Below are 21331 nucleotides of genomic sequence, written 5' to 3' on the forward strand. Positions count from 1 at the left end.
GTAAGAAAATTCGGATGTGTATCATCCCCCCTCCGTTTCACACAAAGTGTGTGTTTTTCACCTTGCTCTTTTCTCCCCTGAACAACAGATCCTGAGAATGTCCCACGTCAGGTGTGTATGCGCCCACTCTGCTGAATTCACCGCCTGGCTATTATCTTTGCGTGTGTGTTTTCTTACTTCTTTACTTACAGATGAATTCTAATCCGAAGAGCCCAGGTATCTGGATGCCGGGGACGTTGAGGACGGTGACCGACGTCAGACACCTTGATGTGTGGTATGATCGTGGTGTTTAAACTAGGTCACTATGATTTACTGACGCGGAGTGTACAAGCGCCCAGACAGACCAGCAACCACGGAAAACAGGCAACATCAAGAAACATAAATGGTCCTTCCCCGGGGGCCGGGCGTGCGCATGCCCCCTGCTCCCCCGCGGGCGCACGCACAGACCACCCTTCGCCTCCTCCCTGTCGCTGCGTTCACCCACTCCCCGAGCGTGCCCCCTCCTGCCCCGGGCCGCCCTCCTTCTCCAGCTGTTCCGGCTCCAGACTTCTCGCAGCCGCTTCTGCGAATCCGATCACCATCCACCCGCGGGCAACGCGCACGCTTCCGCCTCCAGCCCTGGGAGCTCTGGTACAACCACCCAGGGAGCGTCTCTGCCGCCGAAGAAACCCATTCATACCGAGCCCAGGAGAAAGTGGGCTTTGGGGCAGGATGGAGGGGAGCCCGGTGGCTTTCGCGGCTGCCCTCTGTCGTGCGCATCTTCTCTGTGTCCAACTTCAGACACCACGGGAAGAGAGAACAGGACTGGGCGCGCATCTCCGGCTGTGGCTGGGAAGTCAAGTCCTGTGGGGCTTCTGGGGCTCTGGGAAGCATGGTTCCTCACCAAGTACTGGGAAGAGGGAACTGTGGGCACCTCCAGTCCACGGTGCTCTTCCCCAGCTCTGGGGGTGCTCTGGCTGGAGAGATGCACTTGAGAGCTGTTTGTCCCTGCTGGGTTGGTGGGGGGTGGAGGGTGAGGGGAGCAAGGGGATGCCTCTAGCTTAGTCCTTGGGCTGTCCGGTGGTCAGGTCAGACACCCTGTCAATACACTGCGAATGGTTCTGTATGAGGGGAACCCGTGGATTCTTCTTCCAACTGTGGTTTATGACCCATTTCCCCCCAGGCTGCATCTCCTCCAACTGTCCCCCAGCTCCCAGTCAGATCTGCTATCCACCAGCCGGCACTCTGATTACAAGAGGCATTTCCCACTGCTGCTTCCCACAGTCCTGACATCAGCGCCTTGTAGGGAAGCCTGGCTAGACATCTGTGCTGGCCACGGTGGCCCTAAGACCTCAGTGGAAACTTCCCAACCTTTCCATCAGATCCAAGCATCCTTCAGGACTGGAGCCTGGGATGGGGAGGACTGATTCTAATTTGTGATCAGGAGAGAAGTGAGGAAGGCTGGTGAACTCCGGATACATAGGAGCTGGGTTGTTCTTTGGTTATTAGGATTTGGGGCATAGGATGCCCATCAGTGGCAGAGTTCTACAATCCTGGATTTTTTTTTAGTCAAAAAAATTTTTTTAATCTTGGAAAGTATTACACAGTGAAATAGACTTTTGACTGGTGCTTGGCTCTGTGAACTTAACACCTGTACAGATTCATGTGACCTCCACCACAACCAGGATACAGGATGGCCCCATCACCCCAAAAAATAAATCCCCTTATCTGCTTCTTTATAATAATACCCTCCCCCTGCCCTAAACCCTGGCCACCACTGATTTGTTCTCCATCACTGTCGTTTTGTCTGTTTGAGAGTATCATATAAATGGAATCATACAGTACATAACCTTTCTTTCACTCGGCATAATGCCTTTGACATTCATCCAAGTCACAGTTTTTTTTTAAGGAGCAACAGATAAAGGTTTTACGTAGGTCATTGAAATTGGAATTGGAAAGCAACTTTGGGTTAGCCCTCAGGTAATAGAGTAGAGTGATGGCACTGGAGCTTACCAAACCCGGAGTCCAGACAAAATTATACAAAACCGATCCAGGGGGGAAAAGAAAAATCTAAAAATACAGCAGAGCTGGATCTTTTCCTCCAGTTCTTTGCGTCTCCATTTGCTTTTCCCATGATGCCCCATCAATTTGCAATTAAAATTGGAATCACAGTTTTTGAAACCACCCAGACTTTGTAATGTCAGCCAGTCCCTCCCAAGCTGTTGATGGACCATGACAAGCAAGTATGATAAAATAATACAGCGACATCAAAGCAAGATGCATCTAAGTGGGTTGGCTGGTGTGTCCCCGAGTGTACACACACTTTGGTGATGTGTACCACCGGCTGAGAAAGAAAAATGGAGGTGGCCCATGGACACGACTTGAAATGCCACCTAATCACATCCCCAGAAAATAATGACCTTTCCTTTTTCTTTCTGTTCAAATCTTGCGATTACATGATGGAGAGAGTCTTAGGTGCTAAAACATTGTTAATGCCTCTCTAATGGGTTTCTTTCCCTCTCTCCCCTCATCAGAAAGAACGAGACTGCGTCACGTGGAGTATGGGCTGGAACTACAGTGCGCTGTTTGGTGACCATGGACTGCGTTTATGACAATTTTCTACTCCGAGTTAGTGGGGATTCGCAATAGGAGGTGACGTGAAGTTTCATGTTTAAGTAAATATGTTAAAGCAAAAGTTAGGAGTGGACTTTGAGGTCATGCGAAGTCAATGAAGTATCTGTAGACACATCCAAGGGTCAATCATGAAGACAGCCCCCGAGTGACTGAAGGTCCCAATGTGACATCAGATTTCAGAGAGAACCGTGAGAACCCAATGCCTGAGGAGGCTTGCAGACAAGATTAGCCCCCAGGCACCACAAAGCCAGCCCTTCCACCAATGGTTCAAGCACCCAGGCCCTCCGTACTGACCATGCCACCAATCCCAACGGACCTCCCTTCCCATCAAAGCTTCGCGTGGCTTGAAAGGGAACCGTGTCATCTCTGACACAGCTGGTCCCCCTCGCAGGCAGCTTCCTTCTCGGCTCCGCTCCATCATGATCTCTCCCCCCAGCCTCCTCTGCGGCCCTTGTCCCGGTGTTTCCCTGTCATTCTGAAGGTGCCAACTCCTGACCAAGGCTGAAAAACAATTCTTCTAGACGGACCCTTATGTCCGCCCCTTGCCCATCCCTCAGCCTCTCCTTGTTAGCAAGACCCACTCTCCAGGGTGGACTTCTGTCTACACCAGACTACTGAGTCAGAGAGGCAGTCACCTTCTGTGCAAGCAAGGTCATCTCTAAAGCATGGACTGCTGAGCTGCTCTATCCTATCCAGCTATAGAGGCCAAAAGAAGGATGCAGAAGGACGGAGAGCCCGGAGCGGTTTGGAATGGCACACGCGCTGGGGGCAGTGGCCAAGCAGTCTGGGGGGCAGGGATGGCGTCACCAGCTCCACATCCTCCAGGGACCCCAAGGGCACCCATGGGAATGACGGCAAGGAGCACTGGGGATTAAGGGCTCCCTCCCTGGGGGCCAGCTCCAGAACCACACAGGCTCCTCCAACGTAGGTCATCCTGGTTCTAGATTCTTCTCCTCCCTATTGGCCCAACCGAGAAGACTCCAGCTTTCCTCACCCTGACAAAAGTCCACGTCGTGTCTCTTGCCCTCCAGGCAGGTCCATCAGCTTAGTGATGGTCATATGTCCTCCAAGCACAATCCAGGAAGGGGGAATCACAACAGGGATAAAATCTAACGCGTACTTAAGACATTGAGTCACTACCACAGCCTGGGAGGTAGGAGCACCCGCCGTCGCCATCACACACAGGAGAAAGCAAGGCTTAGGACAGCTGTGACTTACCCACAGTGAACACAGACCGAAGGCGGGACTGGCAAACAGCAGGGCCTGTTTCGACGACCCAGCCCATCAAAGTCATGAAGGGACAGTTACAGGTAACATTCAGCTCCCCAACGTGTTCTACAGAAATTGCGAATCAGTAAGACAATTATAAACTGAGATTCGCTTTTTAAAAAAGATGCCATTATTTCAAGCTTTGTTCTAAAAAGGAAAAAACCTAGAAGATCTGGCAATAAATCTGTTGAGATTAACTGGTAGGTGTCCCCCCTAAATGGGACGAGCGCCCTCTCTACCTGGGCCTTGTCCTTATTGTTCCTTCTCGTCACTGTCCCATAGCCAACTTCATTCGTTCACACCCATGTCTAGAGACACCCTGGAGGGTGCTGATCTGTGACGGCATCATTGTTCCAAACTGCTCCTCTGCGAGATGCAAGGTCTGGGCAGCGTGGTCACTGCCCCTGTCACCGCTCGAAGCTCTCCTTGCTTTTCACATCTCCCTGGGCGTCAGCCACCCGGATAAGGTAGAGGTGCTCAGAGGTTCATGTTTGAGAGATGACCTTGCTGGCACACTTGTCATTTGAATGATGTCCAAATTTGACTGCCTATACAACAGCTTTGACACAAGAACCTCCCAGAGTCATTTATGCCCATATCCCCCTCTTTCTCCTCGGCAAGATAGAATAATTGAATTAAGTCAACTTTTTTCTCTCCCGGAGAAATGATGGACACACGGCGATCCGGGCAAGGTGCTCCAGGATTTCTGGCTACGGGAGAGGTCTGTGCCAGAGAAAATACCGGGGCGTGGGGGGTGGGGCGACTTCTGGTAGGGATTTTGCCACCACAAAGCTATGCAATGACTTAACTCATTTTTCACAGAATTAATAATTCAGATCCCCCATGGTTTCGGCCAGAAGTGGCCATAAACTGCAGAGAGTTTAACCAACCACTTCTGAAAATGGGGATTGATCCTGGGAAATGCTGCCTCCACTTTCAGCCCTCTCGCCTGAGCAAAATGAAAGCTGTTAGGTGATTTTCTATCTTCATTAAAACCATCAAAGCAGAAACACTGCGAAGAGGCTACCAAGGCATAAAACATTCCCCCATGCTCAGGTAGCTCTGCAGAAGCTGGGGAGATTCGGATCCCGAAGATCCTGCAGGAAGGCTCTACAGTACTCAGTTCTGTTTGAAAGGACCCACACACACAACCCCCCTAAAGCTAGCGATGCCAGAGAGGCCACTACCTTGCCATGCATGCTGATGAGGCTGGAATGAGAAACGGGGACAGACGGACGGACACACACACACACACCCCTGGAGTGGCAAGTACTTCTTCTGGGCTGGGACAAAGGTAATTCAACCTTCAAAGGATCTCAAGAGGTTACTTAAGAATGCTGCATTTGCAAAAAGGCCTCAAAGACCTCTAGAAAGAGGGACTGTGCCATGTCCCACCTATCTGGGCGTGACCCTGCAGCCCCCAAGTCACAGTAGAACATGACTTTCCTGTCTTTGGTTAGTTCTATCTATCTACAGATAGACCCTTGGCCAGTCAAGTTGCAGGCTGTCACAGGAAGCCTGTGAGGGTCAAACCCCAGGTTGTCACAAGACAGCAAGCCCTTCCTGGTGGCTGTCAGCAGCAAGCAGCACCACCACCGTCCTCATTCCACTGCAGGCTTCCCTGATGCCGACCTCATGCCTTGCCACGGCAAAACCCCTCAGCATGTCCTGCCTGTGTGTCTTTGCACCGCACCCAGCATCCGACACAGATGTCTCTGAGTAGGTGACATCTGAGCTGGAACCCACAAGATGAGAAGCAGCCAGATCTAGCGTACGGCAAAAGCCAAGCCCCTACAGCTGAGGCATCAGCTCCCCCTTGGGCCTCTCTAACCCACGCTGGGTGGGGACCCCTCCTGCGTGATCCCACAGTGATCGCACAGTCCCTCTGCTAGTCTCGCTCCTGGACTTGTGTGCCCTTCAGCTCTTTAAAGGAGAGATCCGAGTTCTCATCTTTGCTTTTTCAGGGCTTGGCACAGCGCCTGGTACGTAGTCTGTGGTCAATAAATGTGTGCAGGACTGAAATCACAGCATGAGTATATTCAGAAACACCCTTAACCTCCCCGCCCCCAACTTCAGACACTCCCTTTGAAAAATCCCCTCTGCCCTCTGAGACCCAAGTAACATACTGCCTCCTCCGGGAAGCCTTCCAAAATTCTCCCAGTTGGATTTCATCTCCTTTCTGTGCTGCTATAGCTCTGCTTGGGTCTCCACATGGTATCTCTCACCATCTGATTTTCCATAAGCATCTCGTAACCACATCAAACCGCAAAGAGCCTAGCAGTGGGACCCATGCCCGATTTGTCTCTAGGCCCTCGGAACCTAGCTCAGTACAGATTGGATGAAAAAAAAAATCAATGACTAAAATGACGGGTAGCCCCTGTTGGACACCTTGCACATGCCAGAAATCTGAGCACTCGTGTGGAGTCCTTACAGCAAGCTTAACGAGGTGCGGCAACGTGACTCGTCCTGACGTGCAGATGGAACCGAGGCACAGAGAAGCCGCTGCTGGTCGGTGGGTGCACACCTGGCAGGTGGTAGAAGTGAGAGCCCAACCTGTTCATTCTGGTTCCAGAGCCGAGTTTTTAATCATGGCCGGAACTGCCTGCTCGGGGGTTCTCTGCCTCCTTACCCCCCTTTTGAGGTCATCTCACCCACGCCCTTTGAATCCTGGCTCTTCTCCCTCCTTCCAATGAGATGCTTCCTCTCATCCCCCCAGAGGAGCACTGCTCCCCCAAGAGCCACAGCTGCACTGCCTGCTGCATCTCTCTGCCAGCCTCCAGGAGGATGCGGGACTTCCTCACCCAGCTGTGAGCACCCAGACCCGTGGGGGTTGTTGGGGGGGGGTGGCTGAGTCTGCAGAAAGCCACCCTTTCATCAGCGCTGACAGCGACTGGCCCCACTAAAGGCAAGCTCGAGAGCCCTGCTGTCACAGACACCCTTACCATCACTGCTGCTGGATATGGTTCTATCCAGGAACAGTAAGTCCCAGGGACAATTTTCCCCTATAGAGCTCCCACTACAGAGCTGAGAAGGCCTAAGTGTCACTTTATCCTGCCACTAGGCTGAAGTCTCACATCATGCATCCCAGAGTGAAAGGGACTTTGCATCCTGAAAATTTAAAAAGACACCCTGTCTCGCATGAGCCTCAAAAAAAAAAAAAAAAAGAAAAGAAAAGAAAAAAAGGCTTAAACCCCATTCCCATAAATTACCATAAACTGCCAAGTCCCTGGTGGAAACAACTTTATGTGTGACTTTTGCAACACCGAAGCCTGTAGGTGTGTATGTAACAGCCTGCGTCGATCTGATAATCGGGGGGAAGAATGCGGTTATTATACCCTTGGGAACCGTGAAGCAACCAATGGCAACTTTGAGAGGGTTTGGGATGTCCCCCTCCCCACCTCCTAATATCTGCTATACCTTTTATTCTGGGAACACTGTTCTTCTGAAGGCTAGACTCCCTTGTAAATATTGCAAGTCAAAATACTTCTGGAATGCTCTTATTTGTTCCAAGTTTTCCTTTGGCTTGTCTCTTCCAATCATTAACACATCAAAGGAATCTGAAAGCTGGGAACCTGGCAGGATTTACTTAGGGTGGATTTCCTGCAAATTTTAGCAGCGCTTTCCCCCCGCCCCATGGGACTGGGACGTCGTCGGCTGGATGGCCCATCTCCATAATCCGGAGTACTCCACAGACCTACTAAACATCACCAGGTAGTTATGAATTATTTATGAAGTATCACGGACTATTTCTCACAGAGCGAAAACTTGTTATTTTTTACATTTTGATTCTCCTCCTTCCCTTCTCCCACATCAAGAAGAAAGGAAGGGCTCATGCAGAAATTAAGATTTTTTTAACTAGCTCCTACTAGTATCCTCTAGTACCTTCAGACAAAGACAGGGCAGGCCACAGACTTGGAGCATTCTACCCACCGCCCGAGGAAGCAGGTCCCAGGCTTGGGACATTCCATCCACCTGAGAAACCAGACTTCGATTACGATTGTTTTGTTTTCAAACTATTCCGATGTTTCCCTCCTAATGATGGCACGTGAGAATGGTTTTCCACGTAGGGTGGTTTTGAAATCAAGTTGTTTTTTTTAAAACACGCATTTTCACTCTATCTGCCTATCCCGTGTTGGGTTTACAAACGCACGTCTCTAGAAGGACACACCGAAGTGGGTGCCTGTGATGGCTCGGGGAGGAGGAATCACGCACGCAGCCCAGAAACGGGGGTGGGGAGGAGGGGAATAATTTTCCCGGGACATCCCTTCGGAGTTTGCATTATGTTTCCAAAATATTTGCACTGAGGGAAAAAAACAAAACAAACAAAAAAAACCAAGCCCAAATCTTTATGAAAAAATTACAGCCTGTAAATGTGCTAACTTAAATAAAAATATTAAGGATATAAATAGTAGAGGCCATGCCAGTGTTTGGCAAATACTGTGAAGGTGGTACAGGAATTCCTGAAGCTTGGAAAACGCAGCCCTCAGAATGGGGGAGAGACGCTGCCTCCTCGGAAGACAGCAGGGAGAGGTCCCCGGCCTCCACCCGAGCAGACACCCCAGGTTTCTTCCTCGTGGGAGCTAAGGGCCATGGGCACGGAGCCTTTGATTCCAAAGTTTGGGAAGACACCCCCAGTGGGCTTGCACCTGGGAAACCACATGTCACTCAAGCCCCAGATAACCCGGTCAGCACCCCTGGCCTGGGTCCCTCGGAAGAACATGCCAGTAACCCCCCTTTGCCCCTCTCCCTCTGCCATAACCTTGCTGAGGAAGCCCCCCATGAGCGCGGCACTGGGCCAACAGCCCAGCTGTGCGGCTGGACAGGCAGCGGTTACGTCTGAAATGCTAAGTTACTTCCACTCACTAGTGGCTTTTACCCACCTCGTCAAGCTGCCCATGGACTACAGACACCGCAGCCCACGAGGAGAACAAAGTGGCAGCGAGGGCTGGCCCCCCGCAGCCTGGCACGGAGCCTGGCGCACGGTAGGCGTCTGACAAATACAGGCTTTGCCCGCCCCAGGGTCAGCTCCAGAGGAGAGAGGGAGACCTGTGGAGTGGGATCGGCCGTGACCTCTCTGACCCCTGCAGCCTGACTCCACCGGCCACGTGCCCATCTCCCGCCCCTCCCCCACCCCGGCTGCCGGGCCCTCCGTGTGCAGACGGTGTCCCCTCCGAGTCCTCCCAGGGACCCCGATCAACAAAGAGCCGTGTGCTTCCACCCCCTCCCACCCCCTCGGCGCGCCGGCATCCAGGGCTGACTCACAGAGGTCTAAGCAAAGGCAAGAACGCGGCTCTCCAGGCCCACGCGGCAGGCGCACGGGCTCGTTAGCAAGCGGGCGGGCAGCAGCACCTGTTGGGTACCGACCGTGCCCCGAGCCTGTCAGGGACTCTCAGGATGTGCCTCCGCATATCTGGGTGGCCCAGCAGCCCGCGAAGAATGTGCCCACCGCAACCTCTTGTTACCACCTTGTGGGAATCGGGCTGCACTTTCTCGCATGTCAGAAGGGACGTTTCCCGGGGGATGGCATGGGTGACACAGATCTAAAATGGGCACAGCTCCCTGACCCTCCGAAGAGGCCCCTGCCGGCCACACAGACAGCAAGCTGGGGGCTCCCTCCTGGGCTGGGCATTTGCCACCTAGCGTCAGGCTCTTGATGCGGGGGGCTGTCCAGTGGGCCCCCACAACAGACAGCACCTCTGTGGGAGACAGTTTCCACCCAACCCGGAAGCATCACCTCACCGTGTCTAAGACACCATCAACTGTCAGATACCCTCATTTCAGTGATGTTAAAATGGGGGGAGCAGATGTGCTCTTAGAATCTTTAATAAGTGGTATTTTCACATCCAGAATAACCTTAACAGTGTGGCACTGAAAAGCACCAAGGCTGTCAGGGTCTCCCCCCCGGAACAATCACACACCAGAGGCTGTGGGGACAGCCTGTGCCAGGGCGCGCTCCCCCACCGTCCCTGGGAACTCCAGCGGGGAGGGAAGCTGGCTCTTCAAAACACATCTCTGAGCCGTGACCGTCGTGCTTGCCCCCGATGAATGTTCCTCGGTGCCTGACAACCGGACACGTGCTAGAGCTAACTATGCCATCTCTGGCCCGCTGCCAGCTGACAGCGAGCAGGTAAAGGACGGGGGATTTATGGACTCCATGATTCCCTTGCATCAGCATGGATGACATCCTCCTGGACGGAGGCAGGAAAACTCCAAAAACCTGTGTCTGCACGGACGTTGTAATCGTGCGTGCAAGGGCACACATGTGGGGTGGGCGCACACCTGACGGGCACCGAGCAGCCCATGTCATGTGTTGCTCAGCTGGTTAAAGATAGTGGAGCCGGGGACGCCTGGGTGGCTCAGTTGGTTAAGCAGCTGCCTTCGGCTCAGGTCATGATCCCAGCATCCTGGGATCGAGTCCCACATCGGGCTCCTTGCTCATCAGGGAGCCTGCTTCTCCCTCTGCCTCTTCCTGCCATTCTGTCTGCCTGTGCTCGCTCGCTCTCCCTCTCTCTCTCAGACAAATAAATAAATAAAATCTTTAAAAAAAAAAAAAAAGACGGTGGAGCCTTCTGCCTTTGGTCTTATTTCTTTCTAAAGTTTGGCTTTGCTATTAGAATCTCAACTCTTGATCGAGAGGAGCCGGAAGCAGTGACAGACCATATTCTCGGCTTTGGATTCCCTGTCCTACTTAGACGGTTGCGTCTGGGTGGGGGGGTGTGCATTGTGTCGTCTCTGCCTTACACCCTCCCCAGCACCACTGACGCTGAACAAATAGCCTGAGATGTGACGTCTAAGGCTTACACAGGCTCATCTATCAAAATGCTGTCACCAGGCCCAGAGTCAATGACTGGGTCTCAGCTTGCTCGTGGTGGCATTCTGATGCGTTTCAGAGAAGGTTCAGTTCCTCCTGACACCCCGCCCTCACCCCCTGGCCATCCCGGAAAACTAGCAAAATCCGGAACACTTCCGACGACACTCAGCTCCCCCTAAGACTCGAAAAACTACTGGACGATGCACTGTGTGTATCTCCTGACCAAAGAGTCATTCTGCCTCACACCCATCCGTCGCTCCACGAGGGCGTCCCGCATAGGACCTCAGATGGGGAGCAACCTCTTCGCATGCTCTGTCTCACTCGAGTTTGAGACTGTAAAGCAGGTGGGACGTCAGTTCCGTTTTCAAGGTGAGCAAACGGACACCCAGAAATGTGAAGTGACATTTCATCGACGCAGGAGGAAGCAAGGGGGACGGGGGCTGGGGGAGAGAGATAGAAGACCAAAAAATTTTTTTAAAAAGCAAATGAAAGCACAGCTGGAACTGGAACTTAAGACTCGGGACCCTGCTTCGTCTATCACGGAACCACTTTTCCAGCAGTTCGTCAATCCCTCAGCCCCGTCTGGTAACAGCGGCAGGGCTGGAGACCCCCAACTTTCAGTACTATGGGCAATCCCGAAGCGTCGATAGGGAAGCACTAGTAGCCACAGGCAATAGTGATCTTTACACACCACGGACTTTCCCAGGGCATTTGCCCACAAGGGGTTTCATTCATTCTGCAAAACCACCTTCTGCGATGTGGCTGCCGGCCCCATTCTAGGAGGAAGCCGAGATGCAGGGGCACCACGGTGGCCCGATCCCGCAGCGTCTGGAGGCCCTCCCCTGTTCCCTCGTCAGCCTGCTGTCGTTTTGCCTACCTGTCCAAGCCTCCAGCCGACGCCATCCCGTAGGCTCGGCTGCCACCATGGGGAGGAAATTGGGAGAGGGGAACCAGGCCAGATGCGCAGGGGATGAAACTCAGAGAAACTTCTAAGGTTTCTTAGGGCTGGCTCTCCGAGGGCGGCACGAACTGGGCTGGTTCCCAAGAGGGGCTCGGGGTCCACACAAGGCAGGCACAGATTCTGCCACCTGGTCTCTCTGGCTGTATCACTCCACCTTCAGGCTCCAGGCGTCACCTCTCCACTCAGCTCCACAGAAAGCAGGCTTTCCTTCGGGCTGGGACTGAAGTTGGATTTTCCCACTGTCCCTCTGTAGTGGGGCCTTGGGACCCAGGAAGTTGCCCCCCGGGGGCTTGGCCGTGGGCAGATTATAATGCGATCCATGCCCTACTACTGTGCCATGCTGAAGCCCACCTCTGGAAAAGTCTGCCAGGGCTCTTTGGCCATGTCTACCTGGTGGGCACCGGCCCTACAGTGGCCAGCTGTGCAGAGTGGGAGTCAGAGCACTGGGCTGGAAACGCACAAGCGACCGTTCACGTGCGCACACACACGAAAACGTGTGGATTTCGGTGGGATACTGCATGCCGGTGACTTCTGGCTTACCAATTTGCTTTGCAACCCCCTTTCAGGCGCTCTCCGTTTTGGGGGCTGCAGTTTTCACACCTGTAAAATGATGGGCCATGGGCAGAAAAGAGGAGCATCCTATCACCTGCTGTCCAAACTCACAGAATTTGGGGATAAAGTGAGAATGTGGGTTTTAAAGGATCCCAGGAATCCCTGTCACTTCTGCAAATTAATGCATATTTCTTGACTAGTAATAAAGGATAAAGCACAAACAGAGAAATGTTCTGGGAAGTCTGAAAACAGCACCCAGATGGGGCAGTATTACCTAGAAATGGCAATCCACAACCAAACCCCCAGACTCTGAGGGTGTGGGTCTGCAACAGAGAGAAACGCAAACCACACAGCCCTTTCCTGAGCTGTACACTCCCGGCTCTCCTGGGGAAGTGGTGGGATGGGGCAGTCTGCGCCAGACCTCTGGGCTCATCGTTCTAGAAATACAAAGGCTGAGAGGGAGGGTAACTCAGACCCTGGGAAGTGGGGTGGAGGAGAGAAGTAGAGCTGTCAGTGTGCTTAATGTTAAATAAAACCTACCAAGACTCAGCTGAGAATTTTAGCAGAATCCAAATGTGCTATAAAAAATTAAAAAAAAAAGGCACGGCTCCCATCTCTAAGGTTCACAGCTAAGCTGGCTTAGAATCACACATGCCAAGGTTAAAAATAAAAAGCAGCCATCCCTGAATGACACGGGCTCTGGGAAGGAAGGCTGGGGTAAGTTGTTTGCTGGTGAACCCAGGAGAGGGAAGTGCAGAAGCTGGGTGTGGGGTACCGGTGTTTATTGGAAGACACAATATCTAAAAGCCAGATGCTCAAAATTTTGCTATTTTGCACTTAAAAGGCACTTTGTAGTGGCAAAGGGTTTCATAATAATCTTCAGATTTTCCATAGAGGAAAGCCTACTGTGCATAAGAGCGTGACCACAGCTGACCCACACAGGGTTCTGCTGCTCCACGCATTTGCCTCCCTCACCCTGAGGTCTGGCTCTGAAGCCGTCCTCACACACCTCGTACACCCAGGTAGGATGCCTGTGGGTCAGAGCGTGGAAAGCACCAGACCTGTGTCACTCTATTCCATTAAGCCAACATAGCGGTGTCGGGACCACCAACAGACCGGGGATCCCCTGCTGGGCTCCACGGGAGACGGTGTGTGTCCGCCTCCTGAGGACAGTGTCTGTCCCATCCCTTGGCCCCATAACCACAAACACCGCAAGTCAGGCCTATCGGCCCCGCTACCCCCTTGCAAATACAGGTCCCCTTAGATGAGCCCAGTGGGGTCCCCCTTCTAACGAAGTTTTCATTTGTCCAATATGCTTATGACTTCTACTCCCTAGAGGGCTTATTTTTATAAACATTTTAAAAAATTAGCTCTAGTTCCTGTGTCAGCTACCATGTTATTCCTCCCCAGCTGTATGACTACGCAGACATTTCAGATGGTCTTCAAGGGGTCAGGTGATGATGGGAATTCTGTGACCCATGTGGTATGGGGAGTCCCTACATTACACCACCCTGGGGGATGCCCTGATTCAGCCCACATTTGGGCCAGTCTTACACCATGGCACCATGCAGGGATTGGGAGCCGATGGGCACTGAACAGGAAAGGCAGTCACCTTCCAGAAGCTTCAGGCGATCCCTACACACCACTAGCCTTGGTGACTGTCATCCCTGGCAGGGCAACAGAGGACTGGACAGTCTCTGACTGGCTCTCCCCAGGATCCAGCCAACCCTTATCTGAGGTGCCCACCAGTATCCCAAATTCCACACCCTGGCTGCTGGTTTGGAAGTACCACCCAGGGACAGGTGTCTTTTTCACACTCTGAAGGCACTTGAGAAAGACCTCGGAAAGCAGTTAAGGGCAGGGACAGTTTTCCTGCCCATTACGATGGATGAGAAAATCGAGGCTCAAAGAGATCCAAATACTTGCTCAAGCTAAGTCACAGAGCATGACTGAAATCCAAGGTTCCCCTCCACCACTCAAGACCAATAACTCAGGGTCAGAGCGACTGGGTGCTCCCAGAGGAGGCACAGCGGCGAACACCGGGAGCTGGGAATGAACCTCCAGAAGGGACCTTCCTCATCCCCACACCTCTCCTTGGGCCTCTCCACCCAAGCGCGGGGCCCTGCCACAAGGGGGCCCTACTGTGACCTTCCCTGCTCAGGGTCCTTCAGATGCCTGTTAAGATCGGCAAAGGTCAGGAGAGGGCCCCCTTCCCCGGGCGCCCTGCTCCACCCGTGACTGCACAAGGAGGCAGCCCACCGGCTCGCCCCGAGGCTTCGGTTAGAGATCCCCCTTCCCTTCCGGCGCCTCCAAAAACAACTGTCCTTTGCCGTTCGGGAACGCGCCGTGGTCTACACCATCCCTGGGAAGTTCTGAGTAAATCCCGCTGGAGTCCCCCCCCCCCCCACGTGTCAGCCTGAACCCACACAGCGAACCGGATTAAGGAGAAGACACAGGAGGAGGCCCTAAGGATGAACCCGACTGGGCACCCGACGCGCCCGCTCCTTACCTGTACCAGTCGAGCCCGCGGCCGTAGTTCCTGTCGAAGAAGTGTGGCTCCGTGCCCAGGGCCCGCACGTCCGGATGCACGCGGATGAACTCCAGCACGGCCCGCGTGCCCCCCTTCTTCACGCCCACGATGAGGGCTTGGGGCAGTCGCTTGGTGCCCATCCTGGCCGAGCCCGAGTGGTTGGCAGCCGGGAGGCGAGGACCAGACGCGGCGGCGGCGGCGGCGGCGGGCGCGCTGGGAGCGCCGGGCGCGCTGGGCGTGGGCCCCGGGGGATCGCAGGGGCGGGACTTCGGGAGAAGTTTCTGGCCGCCCGCGCCGGGGCCGCGCAGGCAGCGAGGCGCGCCGATGAGGCGGCTCTGGCCCAGGTCGTCGCAGCAGCACAGGAGGCTGTAGCACAGGTAAGTGCAGGAGAGCGAAAGCGTGAAAGCGAAGAGCAGCCTGCGCGCCCTCCGCGGCTGAGCTGGCCCCGCGCGGCCCAGGACCCTATAGGCCATGGCTCCATGGGCCCGCGCCGGGGGTCATGGTTTCCGGGGGGCGCCGGCGGCGGAGCTGCTGTGGCCCTGCGGCCGCCTAGAGGGCTGGCGCGGCGCTGCCCCGGCCCCGCGGGTCGAGCGTGGGGGGCGCCGTCTTCTCCGGGCGCTGCCCGCCGGGGCGCGCACCATGCCCGGGGATCCCGGGGGCGGCGGCTCCTCGGGGCACAGGCGGCTGCGCGTCCCACATCTCCGCGTCCCGGGCCACGGGGCTCCGGACGGCGTTCCTTGGGTCTCACGTGCGCGGGCTTCGGAGTGCGCCCAACGCCCGAAGCTCCATGCCCGGCCCTTGGAGCGCGGCGCCCCGAACGCTCCGCGGCGGCGCGGCCGCGCGGACCGGACGGTGGCGCTGGCGCGGGCCCCGCTCGGGCTCCTCGAGAAATGCCGAGCCGCGCGCGCTGCCGGCTCTATTTAAGGAGTCGCCTGACGTCAGCCGCGCGGGTCCCCCGAGCCCGCGCCCCGCCCTGGGACCTGGCCCGCCCCCTGCGCCCCCAGTCTCCTGCCCCTCCCAGGGACTCGCTACCGCGGGCCCTCCCCGCGCTGGCCGCTCCCTGAACCGGCTTGGGCTGACGAGACATTTACTCCTTCGGGGGGCTGAACGCCCCCACCACCCCCAAGGCTGGGAACCCCGGTCCAGGTTGCGCCAACATCCAGACCCGGGCTCAGACGCAAGCACTCTACACTGATACACGCTCCCACCACACTGACACACACGTACGCACACACACAGGTACACACGTACCCTGACCAGGACACACCCCCTCACCCCACATGGGCGTGGAAACACGACAGGAACCCACCCCTGTCCCCCTCATCCCCATCTCACCACACACACAGCCTGGAATCGGACATCGTGCCGTGTGCGAACACACGCGCGGGACTGGGACACACGCTCTAGACGGGGATGGGTGGAGGAGCCGAGCGTGAGTGAGATTCCGTGACTATTCACGGAGCTCCCTAGACCCCCGCGCGCTGACTCATACGCAGGCGGCTCGCTCTGTCTCACACCCGTGAAGAATGCGCCCCCACCCCACTGTCACCCCACCGTTCCCGGGACGTGTCGGGAGAGTGAGCCCCAAAGGAGCGGACTCCGCGCGGGGCTGGTTCCTCTCTTAGCGGCCGCCCCCTAGCGGCGGACTGCTCCCAGGGGAGCTGTTCTGGGGTCCCACAGCGTCCCTAAGATCCAGAGTGCTGCAGATTTCACCCAGGGACGCGAGGAGGAAACAGAGGGGAGGACTGATCCAGGAACAATTCCACGTGGGGTTCGAATGATTCCCAAGTAATTGCCCACAGGGTCCATGCCCAGACCCGGCATGTGTGACCAAACCCAGTGCTGCCCTGAGTGGCCACCTTAGTGGATCAGAGCAGACCTAAAGGACGGTGCCCAGGAACGCAGCTGTCACCCCACAGCAATGCCAAATCCCCGTGCCTGGACGTTCACCAAGTGCTACCCCCGCAGAATGTCTGAGTGACCATCTCCTCTACCCTCTCCTCCCACAAACTAATAAACAACCTTCTTCAGGGAATGGCCTGATCAGGCTCTGTGGACCTTAGCCCAAGCCAGAGAATATTCTGTCCCCAAACCAGGCCCATCCTAGAATCCTTAGGCCAATCCTTCTATTACAGATCACAACTACCAACTTTGTTTCAAGCCCTCCCATGTTAACTCATTTAACAAGCCTAGGAGCTTGTTACCATTATCCTCACATCACCTCCCTTTCTTAATAATAACAATTATTGGGTGGTTGTCCGGTGCCGGTAACGTGTGTATCACTTGACATGTTCTACCTCCTTAGTCTTTGGAGATAGGTACTCATTTATAATTCCTAATTTACAGACAGTGCGATAAAGGCTTAATGAACACATAGTAGGGCTAGAGTTAACCTGACTCCAGGATTCAAGCTCTTAAATGACAGTGCTTTACAATTCCCTCTCTTTTTTTGATCATTCCTAAAAGCATTCCATCCTAGGCTCCTCTCCCAGGCGTAAACTAACATCTGTATTACCTCCAAAACCTGACAGCTGGGACCCAATGAGGACTTCCAGGTGTAGGGTGCAAAGTTCACCAGGAGGTTCACCTTCCTTCGGGAAACTCTGCCTCTAGTAATGCCACCTCTGAGTCCATTATCTTTAACTTGTAGCTACATCACACTGCTGACATCTCAAACTCACAGCCAAGTTCCGTCTCTAAGGGTCTCTTACAAGTGCTGCTGATTAAGGCATGTCTAACCCCATACTGTGCTTGTACAGTGGGCTTTTTTGGACCCAACATGTAGGTCCTTATGTAGCTGACCTGATTAAATTTTATCTTGTCTCATCAGCTCACTGCTCCAGTTTTTAACAAATGGCTACTTGAATCTTGAATCACAGTGCAGCCTTCAGTTATTCAAAAAGAAAACATAGAAAGGTTGAATTGCAGCAACCTGACCCTTGATTCCTGGTGTACCTTGGGCAAGTGGGTTGACCTTTCTGAGCCTTGGTTTGCTCAGCTGTAAAATGGGGAGCTAGGATTAACTAGGAAAACCTCCTGGGGTTCCATTATTCAAGGCTTGAACCACACTGCTGGCATTATGTCATCTCCGGGTTTGGTTACAATTTCATTAATTCTTCAATCACATTTTTAATAATAATGTCAAAACAAATACGCTGGAAGGAGCTCTAAGATACACCTTTGACAGTTTTTCACATTGTGAACCTGTTATTTCTGCACTTCGTTGTTAGAATTACAAGGTTAAATGTGGATTAATTCACTCTGACAAGAACTTTTTCTTGCAAAAAAAAAATGAGTGTAGTTTTTTCTCATCATTCTCTACTTGGCTCAATTTAAAAATTATTTTTATCCTTGAATTCATAATCTGTGAAATGCCTGGGTATTCCAACCCATCAGAGCCAGGCAGACTTGCCTCTTCGGTTTTCCAACCAGAGTAGTGACCGTGATTTCAGTGGAGTTTTTCAGGAGTGAGACAAGCAGACATGTCTGCTCCTCATCCCCCACCCCTCTCTTTTTTCCAGAAGTACGGTGATTCTTCTTTGAGAGCATCGGGGAGGATTAGGCACAGACTGGGACTGGAATCCTTCAAAACTCAGATATAGTCCTAAGATCTGGCTGCTTTTCTGGGTCTTCTCTATTCCTCTCTGGACCTTGTTTTATTTTCTTCTCACTCCTGTCTGCCTTTTTGCCCCCTTTTTTTATAAACCAGGAAGGGCTACTGAGTTGTGAGCAACAGAAGCTAACTTTGGGCTAATAGAAGCAGAAAGAGGGATTTGGAATAGCTCACACAGAAAAAGAACTTAGCAGTCGCTCACAGAATGAAGGTGGGGGAACAGGGCACATACACAGGACAGCAATCACAGGACACAGATCCTCCTTTTGCCTTCCTTTCTGAGTCTTCGTTTGCTCGTTTGCATGAGCATTCTCTTGAATCCTCCCTTCCACTCTTATAACCTGCATTTAAGACCTTGAATTTGGGGGCACCTGGGTGGCTCAGTGGGTTAAAGCCTCTGCCTTCAGCTCAGGTCATGATCCCAGGACCCTGGGATTGAGCCCCGCATGGGGCTCTCTGCTCCACGGAGAGCCTGCTTCCTCCTCTCTCTCTCTGCCTGCCTCTCTGCCAACCTGTGATCTCTGTCTGTTAAATAAATAAATAAAATCTTTTAAAAAATTAAAAAAAAAAAAAGACCTTGAATTTGAAATTATTAAACAAGGAAATTTTCTTTCCCCTAAGTCTTTGGACCCAATCAAGCCTTATTCAGCCCTAAGTTTCCATGCTGTTCCCGCTAGAGCCTAGTTTTGTGTGAGAAAGTGTGAGAAAATGTTCCAAACAGGGTGGTTCCTAAGAGACCAAGAACCGTGAAATGGACTCCCACGGTCTTGCAGGTTGCATGAGGTGCAGAGTTCACATCTGAGCTGGAGGGTGTGCATGAATATTCTACCTTTAGGAACAGACTGGGAGTGAGGATGAGAGGTTTTCCGCGTGCTCCATTCTCTGGCTGAAGTCAGAGAGCGAAAATTCAAGGGACCAGATGCTGCCTACAGAAGGGAACCAAATCTGAAAGGCCAGGAACCATGGCTGAGTACCTTGTAAGTTTCAAACCTTCTGTCATCTCCATGTGAGTGTACTTGTGCCGTCAGCAGCATTCATCATCAACGTAATAGCCACGAAGTATTGAGCATTTATTTATTCAGCACCAGGCCCTGGGCTCAGCATTCAGATGCAGTACCTCATTTAATCCTCACAACAGGCCAATGAGATAGGGCTTATTAGTATTCCTATCTTATAAATGTGGAAGCCATCTCAAGGAGATTGATTTTTCCCTTGTTCTCCCAGGTGCTGTCGGCTGGAGAAGGGGACAACCAGTGGGGGTGGGGGAAGCCTGAATGGGGCACCTGGGCGGCTCAGTTGGTTAAGTGTCTCACTCTTGATTTTTGGCTCAGGTCATGATCTCAGGGTCATGAGATCCAGCCCCGAGTCGGGCTCCACGGTCAGCAAGGAGTCTGCTTGAGATTCCCTCTCTCCCTCAGCACCCACCCCCGCACGCACACTCTCCCGCCCCCCCCAAAATCAATCAAACTTAAAAAAAAAAAAAAGGCCCAAATAGGGAGGCTGATGATCAGTTTCACCCACAGCCTTCCCTTGGGTCAGAACTGCCTCGTGCCCCACCTCCCATCCTGCATTATGTAAACCCACACAATCTTCTGCTCGCCATATCTTACCATCTTGCGTTCTTAATGTGACGGTAAACTCCTTGGGGGCCAGGGACTAAATGGCTAGTTCCCGATCAGCCTGGTACTTAGAACCTGGGCTGCATATTCATGCTGGGACTCCCCCTGGATTCCCGATCTCCTTTCTCCTCCTTGATGGACCATGGACCACTAACTATTACCCTGTTAGGGGTAGGCTTCCAAGAAAGAACGAATATTTCATTTCAAAATTGACCCAAAGCGGATTATTTATAATGTCAGGGAAGACATTAACCTTGTAGCAGAGCTGACGCAGAGTACCTGGGGATATTCCCTCTCATCTTCTTGTCTTTAACTAAATGGAAGCAGATGAGAATATCACTGTTGGTGACGCCCCCCCCATCCTACCCATTTCTGAAATGCAGATCTTAGTGGTATAAGAAGAGTACCTAGCTGCGGAGAACAACTTGAGGAGATATATTTGGTGGCTTGTATTGAGTTTTCCGTTTCCTTCAACATTATTATTATAGATTATATTATCCTGAATGTAGAAACAAATGAAAATTCTGAGAAGCAAAAAGAAAAAAGTCCCCCATATAAAAATACTCAGAAATTACTATCACTAATGTTTTTTTATATCCTTCCAATTATACATGTGTTTGTTAGTTTATGGATCAGCCCATATCTGCTGTTTTGTAAAACGCTTTTTTACTTGACAATATTGTGAATCTATTTCATATCATTAACTACAGACCAATGTAGGTCTAGTCCTTTCAGAAAGAGAAAATACCTTGCTTGCTTTCTAAGGATGGGGTAAGCTGGCAGCTACCATGAATGGAGAGAACTTAACACATTTGTGAACTAATTCAACATGTAAGTAAGCAGAGGGAAAGGGAAAGACTGAGTCCCAGTAATAGTGTTTGACTCCTTGGATCCAGCTTTGCTTGAAGCTGGCTCTTCAAGAGACAGTAAGGCATAGTGGCCAGGAGTGCAGTGTCTGGAAACAGGCTGCCTGAGTTCAAATCCTGGGTCCGCTAGTGAGATTAAACAAGATTATAAATGTAATGCACTTAGAACAGAGCCTGCTAATAGTAAGCTCTTGGTAAACATGAGCCATTATTATACTGCAAACTTTTCAATTACATCCATCCATAAATTCTCTTTTTCACTTCTTTTGGTTGATAAAGATATGTACTTTTCAATTAGCTCTGCATCTTTCAACCTACTTCAATTTTATCAACAATAAAATAAAGTCAGGGGCGCCTGGGTGGCTCAGTGGGTTAAAGCCTCTGCCTTCGGCTCAGGTCATGATCTCAGGGTCCTGAGATCGAGCCCCGCATCAGGCTCTCTGCTCAGCGGGGAGCCTGCTTCCCTTCCTGTCTCTCTACCTGGCCCTCCGCCTATT

The 21331-nt window shown here is 52.6% G+C and overlaps 1 protein-coding gene across 1 annotated transcript in view; it reads right to left on the minus strand.

Annotated features, from left to right (window-relative positions):
• The window catches only part of HS3ST2 (heparan sulfate-glucosamine 3-sulfotransferase 2), an 86751-nt gene extending 71177 nt beyond the window's left edge, over positions 1 to 15574 (minus strand). The window contains exon 1 of the mRNA XM_032843988.1: positions 14716 to 15574. Coding sequence (XP_032699879.1) covers positions 14716 to 15209 — 494 coding nt within the window. The 5' untranslated portion in view covers positions 15210 to 15574. The remainder of the gene's footprint in view (positions 1 to 14715) is intronic.
• Between the last annotated feature and the right edge of the window lie 5757 nt (positions 15575 to 21331).

This window comes from Lontra canadensis, unplaced genomic scaffold, assembly GCF_010015895.1.
Source record: "Lontra canadensis isolate GAN:19392208 unplaced genomic scaffold, GSC_riverotter_1.0 scaffold146, whole genome shotgun sequence".
NCBI classification, from domain to species: domain Eukaryota; kingdom Metazoa; phylum Chordata; class Mammalia; order Carnivora; family Mustelidae; genus Lontra; species Lontra canadensis.